The sequence below is a fragment of the Gambusia affinis genome, linkage group LG08, assembly GCF_019740435.1.
Source record: "Gambusia affinis linkage group LG08, SWU_Gaff_1.0, whole genome shotgun sequence".
Lineage (NCBI taxonomy): Eukaryota > Metazoa > Chordata > Actinopteri > Cyprinodontiformes > Poeciliidae > Gambusia > Gambusia affinis.
In genome coordinates this window covers 20,705,249-20,728,523 of record NC_057875.1, presented here as the reverse complement: position 1 = coordinate 20,728,523, position 23,275 = coordinate 20,705,249, and the positions used below count along the sequence as shown (strand labels likewise).

Genomic DNA, 23,275 nt, shown 5'->3' with positions numbered 1-23,275 from the left:
TTGTCCATGCTCACAATAACCTCTTCACTTTGTCCTATTTTTGTCTGTCGCTGATGGCAAGCTCATTTTTTTTTCCTTTTCTTTGTGTTCCCCCTGTTTCATTGTTCGCCTTCTTAAGGTTTCTTCTACAAGCAGAACTTTGTGCCAAAATTGTTACGGCTGCATTACAGAGACCTAATTCTCACCCAATTTCAATATCCATCTTACATGCCTCATTATGTACCGGGATTGATATAGTTCAAGCATTTGCTTCTGTTAATTTTGATGAATTGCTGGACGGGTTGCGGATGTTTTCACTTCAGTCTACAATATATTGCTGTCCACTTCCTGGTTCTCTGCTTTTAAGGAACTATAATAGTCCCATCCCTAAAGACTTTAATATCACATATCTAAACGATTAGAGATCTGTGGCACTAAACTCCATACCAGGTAAATGCCTGGAGAGACTTAAAGAAAGATAAAACACCAACATTCGATCAATTTTCATTTAGGGAGAACAGATCAAAGCTGCCGTTTAGTCGAATCTAGCTCAACTTTCAATACAATATGGCCAAAGGAACTGTAATGTTAGATTTAACAACACGTTATGTAGCTGGATTTTGGACTTTGTACCAAATCGCACACAGTGTGAGAGAGAGTGGGAACACTTCCTCCACTCTTTCCATCAGCACAGGAGTCCCTCAGGGCTGTGTCCTTAGCCCATTGCTCTGTGCTGTCCTCACTTATGTTTGTATGCCTTCATTTCTAAATAAGCTGATGACGTCACAATGTTGGGTCTCATCAATGGCAACAACGAGACAGCATGCAGCACTGAAGTACATCAAGGTGTTACAACCACCCCTTGGTTCTCAACATCTAGAAAAACCAACAAAACAATTGTGGACTTTCTCAAACAAAGTACGAACATTCAATCTCCCAATTGATGTCGGGGAAAATAAAAGCTGTTGAGAGGGACACAAAGTTCAAGCTCTTTGGCGTTACCATGACGTAGGACCTGACCTGAGGTACTAACATCGTTTCAGCCAACGTCGTCTTTTCTTCTCGAGGAAAATGAAATTGGCTAAAACTCTTCAGCAGCATATCATCAACTTCCACAACTGTGCTGTTGGGAGTGTATTCTCACTAAAGTGTGTTCAGATAGCAGGTGGTAAAAACAGCTGGCACCTCCCAGAGATCAGAACTATCTGTGCAAGTCGTTGTTTGAGACGAGTGAGGAACATCTTCTGGGACAGGTACGCTCCAGTACATGACCCATTTTATACCCTCAGACAGAAGGTAACAGTTCACAGGCATGGTTGGTGAATAAAACGATTTCAAAATAAAATGCTAAAAGAGGACTTTGAAACACTCTTTCTCGCTCTTTAAGTTTCTGTTGTCATCTTTTAATCAAAGTAGCTTAACAAGGATGGTGACGGCTGCAGCCCATTTCCTATGTGTGTCTTTCTTAAGTGGCGAACTTCGCTTTTGCTTGAGAAATCCTCTCAATGTACGTAGTTTTCCCAACATTCTTTTCCTTCTACTCCACTTCCCATTAATGATTGGCAATAGCCAGCTTTTTTTTAGCATAACTGATACACATTAACATTTCAATCAATCACTGAAATGACCTTGCATTCCTGAATGGCATGGGTAGATTTTCCTTTTAGAGAAAGTAACTCCTTCTTTAACCTGTAGCTGCTAACAGATTTTCCTGATCAGCCAACCTTTCATGTCAGATGAAGAAAAGACTCCTGAGCCTTCAAGTTCATGGTAAAGGGCGAAGAACAGACATTCCCTTGTCGATGCGCACTTGATTTTTAAAAGAGGAAATAAAGCCTAAACAGCAGCGATTCATGGGGAAATCCAAGTCAAGCCCAGCTTCACGCAGAGTTCCTGGAGATGAAAAAGACACTGAAATGCAAATCCGTATCTGCAAGCCCTTGAGTGGGTGAGTAATCAAGGGAAACTGGAAACAAGACTTGTGAACAATTTCTGCAGGAACACTCTGATAACACTCCCTTATGTAATCCCTCCATCTTTACAGTAAAACTCAGTGCGCGTGACTGGCAATTATTAGTAAAAAATAAAAGCACAGGTGTGTTTTCAAAGGTCTGTGCATTTGTTTCTCGAACTTAAAGATGCTAACAAATTGCTCCAGCAGCTCCCAGGTTTTATGAGTGGGAGGATGGGTCTCTGAAACCGACTGGGAAGAGAGCGAACAGAACCAACAATGGTTGCACATGTGATCCAGACACAATTTAAACAGTGTTGAGTTTCATAGATTTGCAGATTTCCTGTAGATGGATGAACATCACCTTTGTAACACTATTTGAATACTTAAGCACAAGTTGGTGAAAATATTAGTTTAAATTGTTTTTTTTAATTATTTATTTATTCTTTTTGGTGTAACTTGTAAAGTATTAAAGAAATACATTCTTTTGGAGTTAATAATAATTCAGTGCTAATGAAAATTCTCCAAACTGAGTGTAAAACAATTACACTGGAAAGCTCCGCCCACCCCCCCCTTCCACCTGCAAAGTTTTCAACTTCCCTGCCTTGTTTGAGAATCACGGTAAGTCTCCTTAATTTACCATTTTTTCAGAGCTTTGACTCTTCTTATAGTCCAAGCCACATATTAAACGAACATGGTGCTTCAGACAAAACTTGTTTTTGTCAACAAAAAAAAAAGCATTTCACACAACAAACACAAAGAGTTGTTAGCGAGCTTAAACTTATGTGTGCCTAATAAATAAAATAGATTGTTACTGAGGTGGAAAATCTTTAAAGGTCAGAAATCAAAACGACAAAATCAGAGAAATTCAAATATTACAACCCAGTAATGTTGAGATATTATAAATTCAGATAACGAATAAAGAAAGGAAGGAAGGAAAGATGGATGGATGGATGGATGGATGGATGGACTCCTCCTAGATGAGCGTGTAGCGACAGTAAACAATCGCTTTCACTGTGTTGTTTACTGCACAGCATTCCCTTATAGTAACCATGCATGTAGCAAAAGTTAAAAGAAGTCAGTAAGATACTGACTGCTCTTAATTACTGCGCATTTTCCCATCTCACATAAATAAAAAGATCCAAACAAAAGCAACAGCTCAAAAGCTGGTTAGCCAAAGTTAAAAACTGACACTTCCCTGAAGACTGATGGGAGCAGAACAGAAATAAAAGCGAACAGAATGCTTGTTTACTCAGCACGTTTCACTTCTGTACTAATAAAAGCACACTCTTTCATTCTGTCAGTCTTCAGAGTGGTGTGGCTCTCCCTGTGCCCAGTGTTGTTTACTGCATACGAGCAGCTACAGCATCAACCTGTCCCTGGGAGACGTGTCATTTAGGCAAAGGCAGCAGGTTGCTCCCAGCTAAACGACAGCTCCGGCCATTAGCGGGGCCTAATTAAGACACACTAATTATAGCTGATGGAGCGAGTGCTTTGTAAAGCCGTCTCTAAATAAATAATGAATATGTAATCATCGTGCTTAAACAAGCCGCTTGAGCTTAAACAGTCGCAGGCCTGCAGGCCTTGTGGGTAAACCGCGGCGCAGAGGAGGGACAGCTGCAGCAACGCGTCGTGGGAGCTGTCAAGGAGCGGAAAAAATGAATTCGCTTTTAATTATTCACTACCTGAGCACGAGTGCTGGGTGGGATGAGCCCAGGGGAGATTTAGGCTGCGACGAAACTATGATGTTGTGCTTTCGCGAGTTATTATTAGCAGACACGCTGTGGCCTTTGCTCTTTGAAATTATGCAACACGAGCAGCTTTGATACCCGTTAGCTGTTGAATGCTTTGTTTCACACAACAATGCTTTCCTCCTCCTTAAAGTGATGCGGCTGGGTTTTTATTGTTGGCTTTTTATAATTTTGGTCCAAAATTCTGACACTATTCCTGATGTATAAGGGCTTATATTAATAGAGACAGATATCCTAAGATTCTGGAAAGTAGGGCATATCAATAAATCAAAAGTAGCAAACAGCACTTCCATTGCCTTTCTTTTTGTCCCTTTCTTTTTTATTTTTTGGAACAGAGAGTAATTAACGAAACAGTTTTCTAACAAAACAAACGTTTTAAGGCATCCTCTCTGAAACTGAAAGGCACTTCCTCTACTACTTGAAAATGTTGTGTTATGAGCAACTTTAGGTTACAACTGCCTATTGTTGTCAACAAAAAGCAGACAGTTTTATTAAAAATAATAATAATAAAAAAGACCCTTCTTGTTTTGCTGCTCTTTGTCCTCGGTGCCGATCCTTTTGCTTCACCAAACTTCATGGTTTTACTCATAAAAACCTTGTTCATCCTCTTGCCCCCACCCCTTCCTAATCCTCACTTTGATTTCCACTTTTCTGCTTCCATTTAGACATGTTATCATAAATCACCTCCTATTTGAAGCCTTTTGCTCTCCTCTCTTCTGGTGTGACAAGATATCTCCCAATAATTAAATACCCCCTTCCTTTTTTCTTCACTTCATCTGTCACAGAGATCTTCTTCAAACTCGTTTTCCTCTGCTCCCCATCTCTTTTACTTTCTTGTCAGTCCCTAACATGATACACGGACTTCATACAGAAGTACAAAAAAAAAAAAAAAGAAAAACACGCTTAAAAGCTTTCACTGGGATTAATATCTCTGGCACAAGAATCAAAACGTCTTTTTATGTGGACATCGCTTTGCAAGAAGATGAGCAGCCGTAAAACGTCAGGAGTTGGGGAAGCTGCGTTTTCGCTTCCAATAAAACACCAATTTATCGCGCGGGCGTAAAAACCGTACAGCTCCTTGATGATGCTCTTGAACAGCAGCAGGTAGGAGGCACAAATCTAAATTGGATCATTAATGCTGGACATAAAAATCTCCTTCCTCTTCCTCCTTGTCCTTAAAGAACAGAGTTGATGCTAAACTGGGACTCAACGTGATTCAATGCCACTGATTAAAAGTGCCCACAAGAACTGCGGAGGAAATGAAAGATGAAAAGGAAGAGGTGTGCGATCTCAGCATCTAATCAAGTAAAAACCTCTCTCCTCAGCAGTCCACGCTGTCCTCCGAGAAACTAGCAAGAAGCCAACGAAGGACAGCTGAGACGGCCATTAGTTACAGAGCTGACAGCGCGGTGACGAAGAGTTCCAACTGTTGCCCAGACGTCCTAATAAGCGTAGTGGGAGCTGAAAGGAGAGGATAATGAGCTGAAAATAAGAAAACAAAAAAACAAAAAAAAACACAACAGCTCGAGCCGTATTTATCTAACAAAACAAGTCCAGCAACTCAGTCAGTAAACACACTGAGACTTGAGGAAGCAGCAGGTATTCACAGATGTTAGAGTCCAATTTTCTAACATGAAGGTGTTTTAATGTTTAGCATACAAGATGAAAAAGTTCAGTCCCTTGCACTGATTTATACGACGGAGTATTAGGGCCAAACTAAGAAAAACAAATTAATAAATAAAAGTACTTATTTTGGTTATATTATTGTAATTTTATCTTTTAATTGTCTTAATGTGGCCCTACTACTCCATCGTTCCATAAAAAGCATCTTTTTTATGAGATATTTTAAATGTTAACTGAATTTATAGCGCCTCGAGAAATCATTTAAACTTAAATGGTTCTCTGGTGAGCTGAGACCAAACTTTTACTTCAGCATGGAGTTGGTGTTTATTCAGATTTTCATGATATGAAGAAGTGTAGCTCCTCTTCTTCATCACACACAATTAAACTGAAAAGCTGTTCAGAGGAAGGTCAGTGGAATTTCATATCCAACTAATCCAAAATGGCTCCAGAAGCAGTCGAGGCTGAATTGCTTCTCTCTGACTTGCTTGGTGTTCAGCTGATGTTATGGGAGACAAAATTGCTGAGAGCAAATGGAAAGAAACACAACATCAAGGAGTACGGAAGCGGCAAACCTGGATGTATAATTTAAAAACAAACCTACAGACGTTATTACGTACATTCCAGTTCAGTGAGGAAAAACCCCAAGTAGGAATAAAACAAACAATTAAACAAAGGTAGCCATCTTGTACCAAACGACTGCGGGAGAAAAGCATCAGCCAAACAACGCAGGCCTCACAGGGTCCAACTGTGAAATCTGCTGGTGGATGCAGTCTCATCTTTCTTCTAAAATTAAAACCCCTTCACAGCAAAATGAGCCTAATACTTCCACATTTATCCATGGCACTGTGAGGAAATGTGGGACAAAGAGCTAGCCTGGGGCTACCGTGGCGGCTACGCGACATGTGTGGGGCAAACATTACATGGCTGGCCCTTCGTCCATTTTTATCTATGACTGAAGTGGATGTGCCCAGCCGCAGCTGTCTCCTGCATAATTCATGGCGAGTCAGAGTTCTCCACTAGCTGCTGCCTGTCTGTCAGCACTGCGTGTCCCCTGTCCTCCCTTCCCGTATTTCCGCTGAATGGCAATGACAAGGTTGGGAAGTGCACCCACACACACACGCTGTCACCGGATTACACAAGGAGACCCGAGCTGAACAGCGCCGTCCCTCTCAGCTGCAGAGACATAAACATGCTCAATTACGCTAAGAGCGTGCGCCCAATTACACATGGACGTGTGACGATCTGAAATCAGGTGGCAGGTTGATGAGCACCGCAGACACTCGCGCGCACAGGGTGCGTCAGCGTCATCGTTCGGCAGCTTGTGACAGGCCGTCACTCTAATGCCGCGGCAGCAGGAGCGGCGGAGTCCCTGGGGAGGCCTCTAAAAGCTCACAGGGTCCTGCGGGTGGGGAGCCTGAAAACCGAGCGAAAGCTTTTCCATGTTCATCCTGCGAGCTCCGCTACTCCTCTTTCTCCTCCTCCTCCTCCTCCTCCTTCTCCTCCAGCAACCGCATTCCACGTCCAAATTCAGGGAAAAAACTCAATAACCCCGTCCATCCCTCCCTCCGCATGTCCCATTCCAGATCTGCATCTGTCAGCTTTTCCCCTCCGCCCGAAAATCTCCGTATCATCCATTCCGCTTCACCTCCTTCTACCCGTTACCGCATCGCTCCCTCTCTGTCCTAACCCTTCCTTGAATTTTGCATCTGTCAGTCTTTCCCTTACATCTCCATCTTTTCTCCCCAAACTGCTGCTCTCTCCTCCTGCTACTGTAGAACTGGAGCCGCCCTGCATCCTAGCAGCAGAAACAGCCCGCGCTGGGAGCTCCTGTCATGCAGAGGAAGGAGTAAGGAGAAGCCTTTCTTCCAGAACGAGTGACTGATGGAGTCCCCTAACAGTGCCAGAGGCCTTAGCCAAGTAGCATTGGGGACCCGATGATGGTCTTGGGGCTTAAAAGCTCAACGAAGGAACATCAGGATCGTGGTTGTCACAGTGCTTGAGAGTGACTGTCGGAGAAGCAGGAGAGATGCACTCGCCAGCATCTGTGGCGGCAAACTTCATGTCGCTTCAGGCATGAGAATGCATGGGAGAGTTCTGTGTATGTTGTGTGCAACGATCGTACAGGTGAAATTTCAAGAGAATAATACCTTCACTACCAGATATCTGCTTGGGACTATTACCAAAAGATGTAGAATTTAAAAAAGAGGCAGAGCTAGTCATCTACTAGCAAAAGAGCACTTTAAGAAGCAAGTGTGGGAACAAGGTGATTTGACATATCAGTAGTTTTACTTGGGAGCTTGCTCCTGCTAATTGTAGACTTGGGTCGATTTTTCTTTGTAGAGTGTTTCAATCAAACCCACTTCATCAGTCGTCAATGATACACAAGTGCTATTTGTAGAAAAGCAGACGGGCAACATGCATTCCTTGTAGAAGAGCGAGGAACTCCTTCTTAGACATAAAAGTTTGGAGAATTGCTGCCTTAAAACACTTTAAAACAACAGCAAAATAATCCAAAAATTGAAAATACAAAACTCACATCAAGGGTTGCAAATCTATGGTCAGGCATTAAAGTTTTAAGTTTCTAAAATGGATTTCTAATTGCTCCCAGAAATTCATTCGATTTTAGCCATTGAACTACATTCCACAAATCCTTTGCATGACTTTAAGAACTTTTCAATATTTTTTAAGGTCCAGGTATTGGTCTGGCCGCTCCACATCGTTCAGCATATTGCTCTTGAACCAAGTTGCTGCTGGCTGACTGGTGTATTTCAGGATGTCTCGTCGGACCATCAGATACAACTGAGCAATTTTGCTTTCATCAGTTCACAAAATGCTGTGCCATTATTATTTGGGCCAGTTGTTGTGTTCTCTGGCAGATTGTAACCTCTCCAGCTATTGCTTTTTTTTGTATTTCGGACTCTTGGGGTCTTTCACTTCACGTAGGCATCTTCTGGTATGCCTACGTAATCACAGCTTTTTTCTTATATGTTGTCTTTCGTGATTTTTCTGTTTTTAATGACGTAAAAAGCCCTTTGAACTGCCTTGTTGCTGAAATGTGCTACACAAATAAACTTGATTTATCAGTTATTGATAAACTTGTAATCAAAACATGCCAATCATTGAAAAGAAATATTGTAAATACCCATGCTGCTGTGATTTTCTAAAAGGTATTCACTTTAGCTAGCATCCTTAATCAAAGGCCAACTGGTGACAACTCAGTACTCACAGAAATAACTCAATAATTGAGCTCACCGCTGTTCTTATCTTTGAACACAGAGCCTTTAAAATCACACAGAACCAGCAGCATTCATGTCCTGATTGTTGAGTCTGGTGGTTTTCCACTGAACTTACTAGTTAATGCTTTATGTAGAAATACAGTTACAGCCAAAAACCAAAAAGTAACTGAGCTGGTTTGATGGTGAACAGCTACAATTCTGTTTCCAGTGAAATGTAACATCTGTTAATAGGTTCTCTGCCCTGCGGCATTTTGTCAAAGCAGCAGTGCAGCCGAAACAGACCTAAATAGAAAAAGGCTGAGATGTAAACCCATACAGAGGGCAAAAGATATGCAATTATCAGAAGTAGTATGTTATTCATAAGGGACACGTTTAGGAGAACTTTCCTCAACCCAACATGGGAAGGATGATAGTCATTAGGCTGGGTGAAATCTCTAAGACGCACATACACACATCCTTTTTCTTCCCTGGCTCATCATCTCGGATCAGCACTATGAGGAAATTAATTTACTTTAAGATGGGCAGTAAAAAAGGATGCCTCATAAAAAAAGGGCACTCAATCAATAGCTGGACCGATGGGAAAAGCTCAGTCTGCTGCATTTGGATGCAGAAGGACCCTGATTGAAGAGCCATGACTTTTCATTAGGTTGGCCACTTGCCTCCCGAAAGATACTCCATTAAAGATTGAAACGGATTTTACAAAAAGCGTTTGCGTGTTGATGCAGCATGTTAGCAAAAGCTCATTACACCACCATGTTTACCGGAGGACAGATACAATGAACGAAGAGTTGGAAATGTATTCATGAACCAGGTTTAAGTTAAACATCCGTGTACTTGAATTTGGTTCAATTAACAAGTTAGCACAAAGGAGCACATGACTGTAAGGTGGACAAAAGGTTTCATAGTTTTCAAATATATGCATATATTTTGTTTTTCAAACTTTAAATGGGTCTCTAGTCCACGTGGAAATCAGACATGTCTTTGAACTGCACCAGAGTTCAACTGTTCAAATGAAATGAACAGCTGTAGTTTGTTTTTTTGGTCCACATCAGAGTTCGATTACACGTTCACACCTCTCCAAACAACGAGGCTGTTTGGAGAGGTGTGTTTGGCTGTTTCTGGACTGAGTCCAAAGAAACTAGAGTTTGATTAAAGCAGACTAATCAAACTCCCTTATTTTTAGGAATGTATCCTAAAGATAAATTACATAAAGTTGGACGATTTGGTAATTACGTTACTTCTAAAAACAATAGATTGTTTTCATTTAGGGGTGTAAAAATAGAGGGCTGAATGCAAATGTATGTCACACGTGTCAGGTTATTTGTAAAACCGTTTTCCTTTCACTTCACAATACTTATTACTTTCTGTCGGTGTGCCACATAAAACAATAAAATTGTGGTTATAATGGTATTAAACGTGAAAAGGTTCAAGTGGTTCAATTATTTTTTTAAAGGAACATTCATGGAGTAAGATTTGTTGCAATGGAAACATGATATTTAGGCCATAGGGAGAATGCTACGCTGGTTAATGGAGGCTGTGACATGATACGATTCCCATTCTGCTCCAAAGCCGTACAAATCCTCTACGAGGCCTTTGGACGAGGCGCAGACTCATTACTCGCCAGAGAGCACAGACGCACAAAGTCGTCAACGCTCACAGCCACAAACACCGACTCAAGCGGACAATAACTGCGTTTGAGTCACAACTCCAACAACTACTCAGCATTTACAGATCATCTGTTTGTGACAGAGCTCTGATAGGAGACAGCTCCAAACGCAAAAAGTAGTATGTCATTCTAAACAAGATCTCAGATATGCCAAGACAAACACAGGCTCAGCCCTAATCACCTGAAACCCCGTCTCTATTGTGGGTTTTTTTTTTTTACTCCACTCTTCCCTGTGTATTCATAAATCTTTGTCCTCTCTGTAAGGGAGATGAAATGAAACACAGGAGCTAAGCCGAAATGAAATCCTACCTGTTTCACACCTCTCCCCCGTAAATCCTTGCTGGCAAATGCAGTTGTTAGGTGAAACGCAGGATCCTCCGTTCTGGCACAGTCCGTCACACATTGCTGGAGACGCACCGGAGGAGAAGAGCCATTACTCTCAAAGATTAATGAGCATTAACTGTGTAATTAGACCAGCACCAGCACAAGTATTTGCATACAGAATATGAGCTAATTCGGTGATGTGATTCATTACAGCCTTTCACAACATTACTTCACGTGATTAATGCATCTCGCAGAGGTTAATTTCAAAGTGTTCATTATCCGTGGCGAGACTGTTGTTAATATGTCCCCAAAACACAGAGAGGTCACTGATGTTCACAGAAAGAAATGGAGGTTGTTGTAATATATACACAAATCGTCTTATGCTTTTTTTTTTTTCCTAGAAAAAACTAGAAAGGAGAATAGATGTAATTACCTGGAGCAAATGGAAAAATATGTTGACAAATAAGGAAGTACAGTGACTCTTGAAGGTGTTAAAGTGCCAGGTTTTTATTGATGCTACGATGATAATTTAATGTCTCATTTCACAACTCTTCCCACACATTATCACCAGGGTTGTAGATTTCCCTGTACAACCCCAGTGGGAAAAAAAATTATATTTTTATTTAGGGAACACTCTAAAAAATGATACGGTAACACAAAAAAAAGTTTCACTAACTCAGCTGCCTAAGTGTACACGCTCCCAAACCAATGGTTTATAGAGACCATTTTTGATTCGGTTTTCTGAATTTACTTTTCTTGTGTTCAAATCTGATGAACATGAAATTACCTTTAGCTCTGCCAGCCGGATTTTCCTGACATTTGCTCAGGTGCATCGGATAGCTAAATTAAAAGGGATTACAGGGGGTGAAAATGTTCCTAAATGTTCATTTAGGTTTCTTTTTCAAGAGAAGCGTACAAAACAACCTAGTGGTCCAATGAGACCAAAACTGAACAAGGTATGTCATTACCCCAGCAAACCTCACGTCAAAAGCAAAGTTTGTAGGTAGCTGGACTTGGACATACTTTTATTTTGAAAATAACACTTATCAATATTAATTTTTGTATATTTTTAAAATAGAAAGTGAAAATTTATTTATAGTCTCTTCGATAATAATCAGTGGATGAGGTTGGATGGCCTACTTGCCATAACCCTAATGTTCCACAGATTCTTCATCAAATTCAAGTCAAGACTCTGGTTGAACCAGAGGTCGCGCTAGACTTTTTTGTTCTCCGTCATTTTGACCAACAGCATTTTAAAAAAGTCGGGCATGTACTATTTTTACCCATCAAAATATAATCATATTAACATCGGCTATTCAGCCGCATTTTTATGTGGTTTAGTTAACATTTACCTAGTTGAATCCAGATCCCATCACACCTAAAGCAGATAAATGCCCCTAATTTTTCTCCATAGTGACACAAACCACTGACTGTGGCCCCGGTAACTTATAATAAATTATGCTAAACAACTCCACTTAAATTACAAACACTTCACCCGCTGGGTTCTGAAGGCAGAGTGCCTCACAAATTCCTCCTGGTCGCATCTGTAGAGAAATCTGCGCTGGTTCATCAGTCAGTTGGATCTGTCAGATCCAAACCGATCAAATGAACAATTGAAGCTTTTTACCCTGTGCGATCTGGGCGTGCGCTTTTACGAGGATTTTCTTTCCTCTTTTAACTACTCCTAAATGTTACTTCCAATCAGATGAAACATGTCGGTAAAATCAAACAATTATTATGTCCTGGGTATGGATAATCACAAAAATTCTTGAAATTGAAGTGGGTGAACCTTCTTTTTATCCTTAAAGCATGTTGTAAGGGCCAGTGAGTATTATTGGTGAACACATTTGCGATTGGACACTTACACCAGCATATGTGAAAACGACTAAAAATTCAAAATAAACAGGAAACAGTTGTAAATGTTGTTCTCTGTATTTTTTAACAAATCAAGTAAAAAAAAATAAAATAAACAAAAAAAAACTTTGAAAATCAGATGAAATCTAATAATTAAACACAAGCCTTTCAGAATGTCGGACATTTACACATTTATCGTGACCAGAAAAATAAACACGTTTTCTTTGACGAAGCTGAAGAGTCGTGGACGGACGTTGCGCGGAGAAACGTGAACATACACAAGCAAAGCAGCGAGGTACCTTTGCAGACGGTCCCGTTGCCCGTGTATCCCGGCTTGCAGGAGCAGCTGTGGCCTCCGACCATGTTGAAGCACAGGGCGTTCTCATCGCAGTTGTGGAGTCCGCTGAGGCACTCGTCATGCTCTAAAAGCAAGCAAACGTGCAGCCGTCAGTCTCAGCGAGTTCTCTGGAAACAACAGATGTTCTTGTGCACGTCTACGTCTCGGTTAGCTGATAAAAAAAAAAAAAAAAAAAAAAAAAAAAAAAGACAAACCATCCTGAGAGCTGCGAACAACAACTTACCAGCCGGAAAGTGCCCCTTGATTAAAGAGCAGCAAATGTGAGGAATGACTGCAGCAAGTTGGCAATTTATTTTTACAGTCCATTAAGAATAAATGCCCTGACAGTTAGGCAGCTGTGAGTCTAAGATATGAGTCCAGAATGAGTAATTCCTCTGGCTCCGATCTCGATATGACATAGAAATGGTCTCAGATGTTTCGCTGCTATTAGTTGTGTTTATGTGGCACATTATGAGGGACGGGAAAAGCTGTGGTGACGCTCTGCACTTCCTAAACAACAACATTTAGTACTCATCTATTAGTAAGTCGCACACTTCCTATAGATTTATTTTCCGTCCAGTAAAATCCAGCAGCCTTAATTTACCCAGGAAACTCAGAAAGGAGATTTGTAATCTCACTGAGTTTTTCCCTTGCTAAATGTGAAGGTGGAAGGTAAAATAATAAGGAAAGTTTAGGCAATGCACATTTTTTTATAATTGGTGTGTTAAGTGCCTGCGGGAGATGTTTTCCGAAGGTTTTATACAAGAAATGTTCACCTTAAAACATAAGCTTAATCATTAGACAGGATTTTTTTTTTTATGTCAGCGCCAGCAAGGTTCAAAAACAGCTTCAGGTTGGAGGAACAAAATGGTTTCTGTTATCAAGATGTACAGTTTGAGCCAAGTGTTGCCTGATTCTTTTGGCTCTTCTCCATCAGTACCTACTCTGCTCAACTTGATGCCTAGTTTGGGTGGGTTTCCATTACGTTTTGAGTAAAGGCTCTATGCGGGTGGGGTCACAGAACACACACGTTACTTTTCACAGTCCGAAAATTAACATGTGTGCAATGCAAACGCAACAAAACAATGGGAGGAGGTTGAAATTATAGTGACGCTGTATCCCACTATAACACAGTGGTACACGGAGTAGCTCCACTCTAAATGTCAAACATATTGCCCTTTGATGGACTGGCAACATGCCCAGAGCATACCCCGGTTCTCAACCATTGACCGCTGGAGATAGACTCCAACAAGCAAGGATAAGTGAGTATAAACAATGGAAAGATGTCAAATATGCTGTGCAGATAATGGGAGTGCATTTCTGGACAACACAGATATAGATTTTAATTAAAATTGTGCTGAAATACAAATTTGCACAGCATGCTGATGAAGCTCCGGAGTACAATAAGCATCATGTCACCCATTTACCAAAAGCTCTGCATTTGTCCGGTACAGTAAACGTCCGGAGCAGACAACTTAGAAGGTTGTAAAACTGCAATTGTTCCTCAGGCATTTTAGTTTAATTCAATATCGTTATTTAGCTAATTTAACAAGTTTTTACACTTCAGCGGGCAACAAATCACTTGCTGGAATTTGAAAGAAAGCAGCAGAGTTTTCTGATAGTTCTTAACGCAGACCGTCTGTGGAGCATTACATTCATCTGCTGTTGCATTCTCTTTTATTCATTTCCTAAACATAAGTTATTTTTTTTTTGAGAATCAAAGTTTACCTTTGTATTTTATTTTATAGATTCACATAGATAAATGTATATTCCTCACCTGGAATCCAACGTTAAAAATTAATAACTTTTCTAAAGAGATGCAACCCCCCCCCAAAAAAAAAAACAAAAAACTGGTAATGAAATATTCATATTTCAGCAGAGCAGTTCTCCAACTTTTAAACCTACAACATTTCAGCTCATTTCATCATGTGTATATAGTGCAGAAACTATTTTTAGAAGCTGCTGAAAGAACAAGTGGTCAACTGAATCTTTTGGAAAATGTTAAGACTTGTGGAAATCACAAACTTTGGGAGTTTAGCAGCTAGCTGGACGTGACTGGGATCCTAGTTTTAATTGATAGAAAATCGTTGTCCTTTGCTTTCAACTGCGTTTTGTGCAGACATCAAGCAGATTCCCACATTGTCCTTCAGTCGCTGTTTTGTACAAAGCGGCACCTTATTTACTTTACCGTATTTTCCGCACTATAAGGCGCACCTAAAAACCTTCAATTTTATCAAAAGACGACAGTGCGCCTTATAATCCGGTGCACCTTGTATATGGACCAATATAGAGCCACAGCAGGTCTCGCAACTACGGTAAGCAGCCGCCAACTTCATTTTACCCCATAGAAGAAGAAGACCTCCAGCTGCTAGATATTGGTGTCACAGGGCATCCAAAGCTAGACTGCTAACTGCGTGGAAACAGTGGATGACAGAAGGCGAACACACGTTCACCAAGACGGGGAGACGGCGCCGGACGACATGCGCCACTATCTGCCAATGGATCGTAAAAGTCTGGGCTGATATGTCATTCTCAACTGTGGTCCGGGCTTTAAGGAAGGCAGGAATTGTCACTGAACTGCTAGACAACAGACACTGACTCCATTAATGACGACTTTGACGAGACGGAGCCGGGCATGTTGGACGCCGTATTCGCCCAACAGTTTAATTCGGACACTGAAGAAGAAGAATTCGAGGGATTCGCGGATGAGGAATAAATTAATAAAGTGAGCTTCACATGTTTATTTTGTGTGTTTACAGCTGAACAAGATTGGTCATATTGTTAATATGGACATTAACATTTGAACAACGTTGAGTTATTGATATATTGTTATTGCTTTGCTCTATTCAGAGTAACTATATTATGATTGGACTAACCTTTGATTTACCGTAACAGTATCAGACTGTTTTTACGTGTCTATTGAATCGAGGAAAAGTTCCCCTCCACTATATCATATAACTGTTGCACTACATGTTACCACATCTCTGAATTTACCTCGGGGAAAATAATAAAACAGATGTTCGTTCATTTTGGGAGTGAACAGAGTTGTCAGAACGCTGATTAATAAAGTTTAAAGTTATTAATAAAGTTTGACTGACCTATCTTACTGTTGTTGACATTCCCTTTAGCACAGCTCCATTTAATGGATGCATAACGTAACCCCAGCTTCTACTGTAGCGTCTATTCTATGCGCCTTATATATGAAAAAAGTTTTAAAATAGGTCATTCATTGAAGGAGTGCCTTATAATGCAGTGCGCCTTATAGTGCGGAAAATACGGTATTTTTTACTTTTATCTTTTTACTTTTTTTGCTAGCACATGTTGCGTTTTAAATGTTGCAAAAGGAAGAAGAAACAGCTGCGGGAACAGAAAGATGGAATCCGAAAAGTGAGAAAACCGAATCCTAAAAGCTTGTTGCTTTCACCTTAGTCACATCATCCATTTGCCTTCCATCATCCAATCCATTACATCCCCTGGACGCATCCGTGTTTCCATCCAAATTGAAAGTGACATTGTGATGAGCTCCTCCGTCGAGGCCATGATGTGTGTGTGCGTGTGTGTGAGATGGATTGAAGGACATTTAAAAGGGGCCCAGTGCTCGCCTCTCGCTGCTGGGCGGCATAAAGGCTCCTCGCAGAAATTTAGAAACAAAAATAAAAGCTCGGGAGTGAGACGGAAAGTAAATTAGAGGAGAGTATTTGTCTGTCTTATCAGACAGAGAGAAGGCATTGGAGTCACAAAGGAACTCTACTTGTGTCACTGTGTGTGTCTCATCACTACAACCCTGCAATTTGTTACTTAGGAATTTAGGCCTATTACACCTCTGCATTCGGTGTAAACGACTCCCATCTTAATCGCCTCCTAAATCCCTAGGATGGGTGTGTGTATGTGTGTGTTACCTCGCAGGCTGCTGCAGCTCAGGCTGCAGACAGATAAACAATCAATTATGTAGAGCCTGTCATCGGGGAGCTCTTACTATGGCTGCTTGTTTCTCCTGAAGCTTGTCTTTTCCGCCACCTTTTGCCAAAACAATGCCAACCTCTGCACTGTCTGACCTCAGATAGACGACGATACCTCAGTTTTCATGCTGCAGACTGGAGAGTGATGATTTCATAAAGTTAGTGTCAAGAAAAAAAAAAAAAGCCAATGACAGTTTGTCTACTAGAGAGGTTAAAAGAGTAAACAGCAAACTGATGATTTAGTTTTAAGATGTTCATCAGCAGAATCATATTTAGAATCATTCAGTGTATATTTAATGACTGTGCTACAAAATGGCAGGCTAAGCGACTTAATTTTGAGTGGAAAGAAATAGATTTTATGGAAAACAAAAGCATTGTTTTACTTGATAAATAACTCGCAATCTTTGCCCAGCCAAAAGAGAAGGAGAGCAAGGACCGAGGAATAATAAGCCCCAACAGATCCCTCATTATAGAAAACCGTATGGTAATCCTCTTACAAAAATCTGTGAAGATGTGGTAGATTTGCAGACGCAGTAAACAGAAAATCGCTGCACGGCCTAAACGTCAAGATACTCTTTTGGTTCGTTTCAGTGCTGGCGAGGTGTTTTTGCGTCACGGCTGGCGATAAAAGTGCGTTGACAAAGGCTAGATAATGGAGAGAAACCAACAAATACCTGAGACTATGATCCTATCATTCACAAAACAGGGGAAATTAAACATTATCATATCTTAAAGAGTTAAAGAAATCTTGAGAAATGTTTAGGTTACTACACGCAGCAATCAGATCCATTTATATTTCACACCAGAAACCTTTATTTTCTCTAAAAATGTAGTCAAACACAATTAGCACTGGGTTTTTGCCCTTGCAGAAAATGACCAGGTGGATTGATTCTGCTGTCGTCACATGAAAGGCGCCGGTAAAAGAGCCCACCTAAATCACTCTATTAGTCAAATTAGCTCAGTGACTTGCTAAAGCAAGAGCAGATGTGCTCTAATCATTGTCGTTTTCCCTCGAAATGAAACATCCAGAGGAAAGCATCATGACATCATTATCTTGCAATGAAAAAGCTTCACATTAAGGAGACTGGATCCAAGCGCCTTTTATATTAAATAACACTTGACTGAAGTAGCAAAATGCTTCAGCATACCACCTAGTTTTCTAAACATGGGCAGGAGGTGGGTTTGAGATCCCCGTTGATCATAGGAATTTAGCAATGGATAAATTGAACAGCTTTTTTTCCCTAAAACTAGAACTATTTATTATTTATAACTGCAGGGCAGAGCAATCGGAGCCCCACAAACACAAACAATGCACTTGAAAAATGCTGCTTTAGTCACACAGAGAACTATAATTTTTTTATCACTAAACTACACACAGTAACTTCATTTAATCATATTTACAAATTTATTGGATGGGCTCAATGAACTAAGAGTGGAGAAAATAGTAAAACTAAATCAATTGGGGGGGTTTAAAACATCGTTAATTGGAATTTATGAATCAAAATTGCTATGAGAAGAAATTTCTCATGATACAATGTAAACGATAGAATAAATGCCAACCCCTACTGTGAATCTTTCATACTGAATTATGTTATGGTTCTGAACTGAATTTGGATATAGATTCTACTTAACTGGATATGGATTACTAAAACTCATTGTAGTCTTACAAAATGTCTTAAGGGACATTTGTTGAAATTTGGTGCGATGGAAATAAAACTAAAATGATAAAACAAGCAATAGGCAGAAACTCTCTTTGTCTACAGTTTCTCTTTAAAGTGTCACACTGAAAATCATCTTTTCTTAGCTCTGCTGTTGGCAATCCCCCTCCTGCTTCACCTTTGGCCTGCGCCCTTTCCTCCATCCTCTGTCTTCCATCCATCCATCACTTACTTAGCCACAGAGGCTAAGGTCTGGCTACCGAAGGATTAGAACATGGGCACACAGCAGAAGAATGCACTGCAGCTACAGCAGACAAGTGCACGCACACACAGTCCTGAGGACAGCCTTATTTTAAAACATTCTGACAGAGAGCACCACCAGTCTGCTACCTTTCATGGATTTGCTGCTACTCTCACATTGCGATGACGATCTGGGGCATTTGTGGGGAAGACGAAAAGCAGAGGGCATGAAAAGAGGAGGAATACTGCACCGCAATGGCTCATTTCTATCTATCTACCTATCTCTAGATACCTTATGTGTCTACATAGATACATGGATAGCTAGATATCTAGAAAAATGCACTGACAGATATATAGCAACCTTTCATAGAGCTATCTCTATGAGAGTATTCATAGAGCTCTAGCTAGCTTTCATAGAGCTAGCTATTAGACAGTTAGTTATAGAGCTACCTAGCTATAGAGCTAGCTATAACTAGCTATCTCTAGTTATAGCTAGCTAGTTATAACCTAGCTATAACCTAGTTATAGCTAGCTAGTTATAACCTAGCTATAACCTAGCTATAGCTAGGTCTAGCTAGGTTAGGGGGGGGCGTACTTCATTTTTGCCGTAGAATCGGCGGACACGTGCTATCGCCTGTCACACTTAAGGTTTAACTAGTCTAGCGGCCGGTGTACAAGTCAACTCAGCTATCTTTACACATAATGCAACGTGATTGGATTTGGGGTGAAGGGCGTGACTAATTTGCCATACAAAGAAACCTGGAATGGAGTAGTGGAACGGAGTGGCAATGTAATCATAATGCACTGTAAGCTATGTAATGTGTTTTGAGGCAGTTGACCAAAATCCCGGACGATTTTGAAATTCCCCCCGGACATTTTTTTAGGTCTGAAAAGTAGGACATGTCCGGGAAAAAGAGGACGTCTGGTCACCCTACCTAGAGAGCTACATTATAGAGCTACCAGGCTCTATAACTAGCTAGGGAGCTAGCTAGCTATAAATTTATCTATGTTTCTAGCTATCTTGATACAAAGCTAGCTCGCTATGTATGTAGATAGCTAGCTAAATATCTATCAAACTATAACACTTACATAAATGCATCAGGTCCATATCTCCCTACAAGTTATCTGGACCGAAAATATAGACTTCTATCTGGGGCTTCGAACGTCTCCCACAGGTTGAGCAGAAATCAAAACCAGGGCTCCATGCCTTAAATGTGCAGATCAATCCTTTACAACTGTTCTACGCATAAACATTCACCCATGAAATGAGCTGGGGTCGACTTAATCCTCCTCATGTCGGGCGACCGGCCCACATGCAACACTCTTAACACACGTGGAGAAACGGTAGTCAATACTGGAAGCGCCGTTTCTGCTGAGTCGGCTGTTTGTTAATTGGTGAAAGTCATTGCAGATGATAAAAGGCTTTCGTAAATCACGCGAATGCACAGTGTCGATAGCTTCTGGAGGGGCCGGGGGTTTAATGTTTCCCTCCTGTTGTAATATTTTATCTGCGGGCAAATTAGAGGAATCACTGTTCCCACTGGACTCTTCCAACACAAGCAGGTGTTTTATTGCTACGGCACGCTTCTATTTCTGGTGTCAATTACTACCAGCAGGATTATGGCGGTGACGCAACACTCTGCATAAAGGCATGTGTCAGGAAAAGCAGCTTTAAAAACGCCGCATTGCCCATTTCATGCAGTGAAAACTCAGATGTTTTTAGATGCATATCAACATGTCAGGAATTGCTATGCTGTATATTCTGAATTCCTTTCAGAAAAGCCATATAATTTCTTGTTTGCTCGGTGGAAAGCGATGACATGGATCAATAGTTCAAAAGGGTATGAATACTTTCGCAAGCCCTTGTATTTTTTGTTTTCATTTTAATTTCCCCCATAATGCATCACTCTAATGATGTCTCAGAAGGGAGGTGCAGTGCTGTGCTGGTGGGAGAGCTCAGTTCAATAAACCAGCTGGAACATCACAACAACAATTTCACCGAGGCAGGGATGAGAAAAGTAATTACGTCAAGTTTTCACAAAAACCTCACTTTAATCACAAAAGATGACTTTTATAAAGAGACACGTCGCTGTGTGTTTCACTGCGGCGCCGTGAAGTCGTTGTTAATGGGAAAATATATAAAATGTAGTGGCACAGTTTAATCCCCTGGGTTCTGGGAGAATTAATCTTCATTGTGGATTTCGAGAGGAAGCACACAGTGAAAGAAAGACAAATGAGTAGAACAATAGACCTTGCCCAGAGCCCTCCCACCCCCCCCAAAAAAAAGAGCTGAGAAAACAAGGTGAGTGAAATGGCATAAGGCAGGGTGCCCGCCTGAAGACGACTCACTAATTAAATAACTCCCAAAGACAAATTGCAGCCAAAGAATTTGAGCAAAAGTTCTGTTTGCATTTCTAGGCTCTTTATTTTCTGATTTCCACTGAAACCCAGGCAGAGAAACTCTTCAAAGAAGGGCTTGTTGTTGTTCCCCCCCCTTTTTTGTGCTGCTGTTTGTCGCTTTTGCCTAGTTAAGCAGCTGTAATTCAAACTCCAAATGCACGGCGGGAAGTTCTGCGGGCCTAAATCATCCAGTGCCGAGCACAGGCGGCGGCAGGGCCCCTCGCTACGCCGCCGCTGAGTTAGACTGCATCGGTGTAAATTGCTTCCTTAATTACAGGCACGGAGGAAACGCAGCATGACGCCGCCCTCCTCGGAGATGATTCACACAGGGAGCTACTTAGCATCGTGTTTCACAAGCTGCAAACAGCTGCACAGGAGCAAGTGGAGCTGCACATCCCCGGGCTGCGAGTGCGAGGGCGGAGGGTGACATTGTGACGTTCTTGATGAAGGACGGAGAGATTACATCATGCAAAGAATGCTGACTCAGACCTTTTTTTATTATTATTATTATTATTATTTACAGATTTAACTTTACATGAACTTTGCATTTCTTGCATGTTAGTTCTTATTTGTCCCTTTTGAACACTTTTGTTCAGAATTGTGTTGGTTGAGGAGTTACTGTTTTGGGGGAATTATCCCCCTCTGGTTTTGGACATTGTGCAGCTGGAAGGATTTTTGCTTGCACATTTTTTCACTTGGGGACAAGTTAGTTTATGGTGCAGAACCGTGGCAGCAAGGTGTTGTTTTCACAAACGGGAGCGGCCGATCAGCATCTCAAAAGTGCAACTAAAACCTGAACTACAACCCCAAGTCCTGATATTTGGGATCGTAATTCAGGCTTCAGTCAGAGGCCTCTTTAAGTTTGTCGCAAAACTGACTGCTACCAGAGATCCTTAATGCCTACAGCATCACCGTCCACAATGACACTTTGAAGATACTTAGTTGACATGAGTTTCTACAACATTTATTTATTTTTCGGGAAAAATAAAGCAGTTTTTCTAGTTTGAATTTGGGAGAACATAGAAACCCAACTGCTTTCTAACCCTGACATTATTTGTGTTCCCTTACAGACAGCTGATTTTACATGTTGCCAGCAGCTTCCAAGTGACTCACAATAAATCTCTGCAAATATTCAGATCAGTTTACGCAGCTTTGCCAAGCAGAATACTGAGGGAACACATAATAACCCTATTCTAGTCATTTCAGTCCAGAAAGAGCCCAGTTGAAAAGGGAACTCTGAGCAGAACTTCAATCATCTGCTAACGTTGAACGGAGACGTTTTTTTTAGACTACCTGCAATAAAATAGGACAGTTCCGCTAAAGCTTGTTGATGGAAATCTGCAGCGTCTGACAGGGCCACGGAGACCTGGCTATGTTCTCCCGTACTCTGTGATAATTCACTGTACTGGTCTTAACGTGACCCCAAATCTACTGTGATCATGACAACTGCAGGAAGAGTCCAAGAAACACATGTTGGTGTTTTTTCTGTAAAAATAAATACAGAAAAAATGGAATATAAAAAGCACTGAATGCATCGCGGTTAATTCTATTCTGAATCTGAGAAAGATTGTGCAGACAGATCTAAAGACTAGGACAGATGCATTTTCACGTTTTGGTTTTTGTACAACATTTAGTAAAACTTGTTAACAGACACACCGTCTGATACCAGAGAGCTGTTCAGTACAGAGGATCGTAATTATGAGTTTAATCACAGGGAGCAACAGGAACACAGCGTTAAGTTTTGTAACAGAATGACTGTGAATTAGCAGCACTGCTAGCAGCTCGTTTCTCTGGAGAACTGACAGTAATAAAGAAGAGAAAATCGGGGAAGTCCTGAGCTGCAGGTTTGTGCCGACAGCATAAAACAACAGAACTACATAATATTAGCTCGTTGTGATGTGAATTTGATTTTTCATTTGAGCTTAAAAAATACGAAAGTTCATGAAGTGGCTGTAGCAAGTGTGTTATGTCATCATGTTTGGCCCAGCAATACATTTCTGTAATGCATCCATATCCGAAGCAACTGAGTCAGTGAAGTAGCTAAATATTGACATTTCTGCAAGTCACCATCCCTCCCTGTATTAGCTGTAAAACAATATTGCTGCATTTAAGCTGTGATAGTTGATGTTCCCACATATTTTATAAACCAACGCCGGTTAGCGAGATTCTAACATGTAAACAAATGGCGGTTCCGGTTTAGGGCAGAAGTCACGCCCATAAATCATGAAAAGCCTCATGGGGGCTCGGAATAAGGTGGATAGAGTTCCTAGGAACTTCTATACATAATCCACCACTCA

At 41.0% G+C, this 23,275-nt stretch overlaps 1 protein-coding gene across 1 annotated transcript in view; it reads right to left on the bottom strand.

The window, feature by feature from the left end:
- LOC122835245 (protein kinase C-binding protein NELL2-like) overlaps positions 1-23,275 on the bottom strand; it is a 94,898-nt gene that overhangs the window by 21,025 nt on the left and 50,598 nt on the right. The window contains exons 14-15 of the mRNA XM_044124121.1: positions 12,684-12,806; positions 10,516-10,611 (exon numbers count right to left, since the gene is read on the bottom strand). Coding sequence (XP_043980056.1) covers positions 10,516-10,611; positions 12,684-12,806 — 219 coding nt within the window. The remainder of the gene's footprint in view (positions 1-10,515; positions 10,612-12,683; positions 12,807-23,275) is intronic.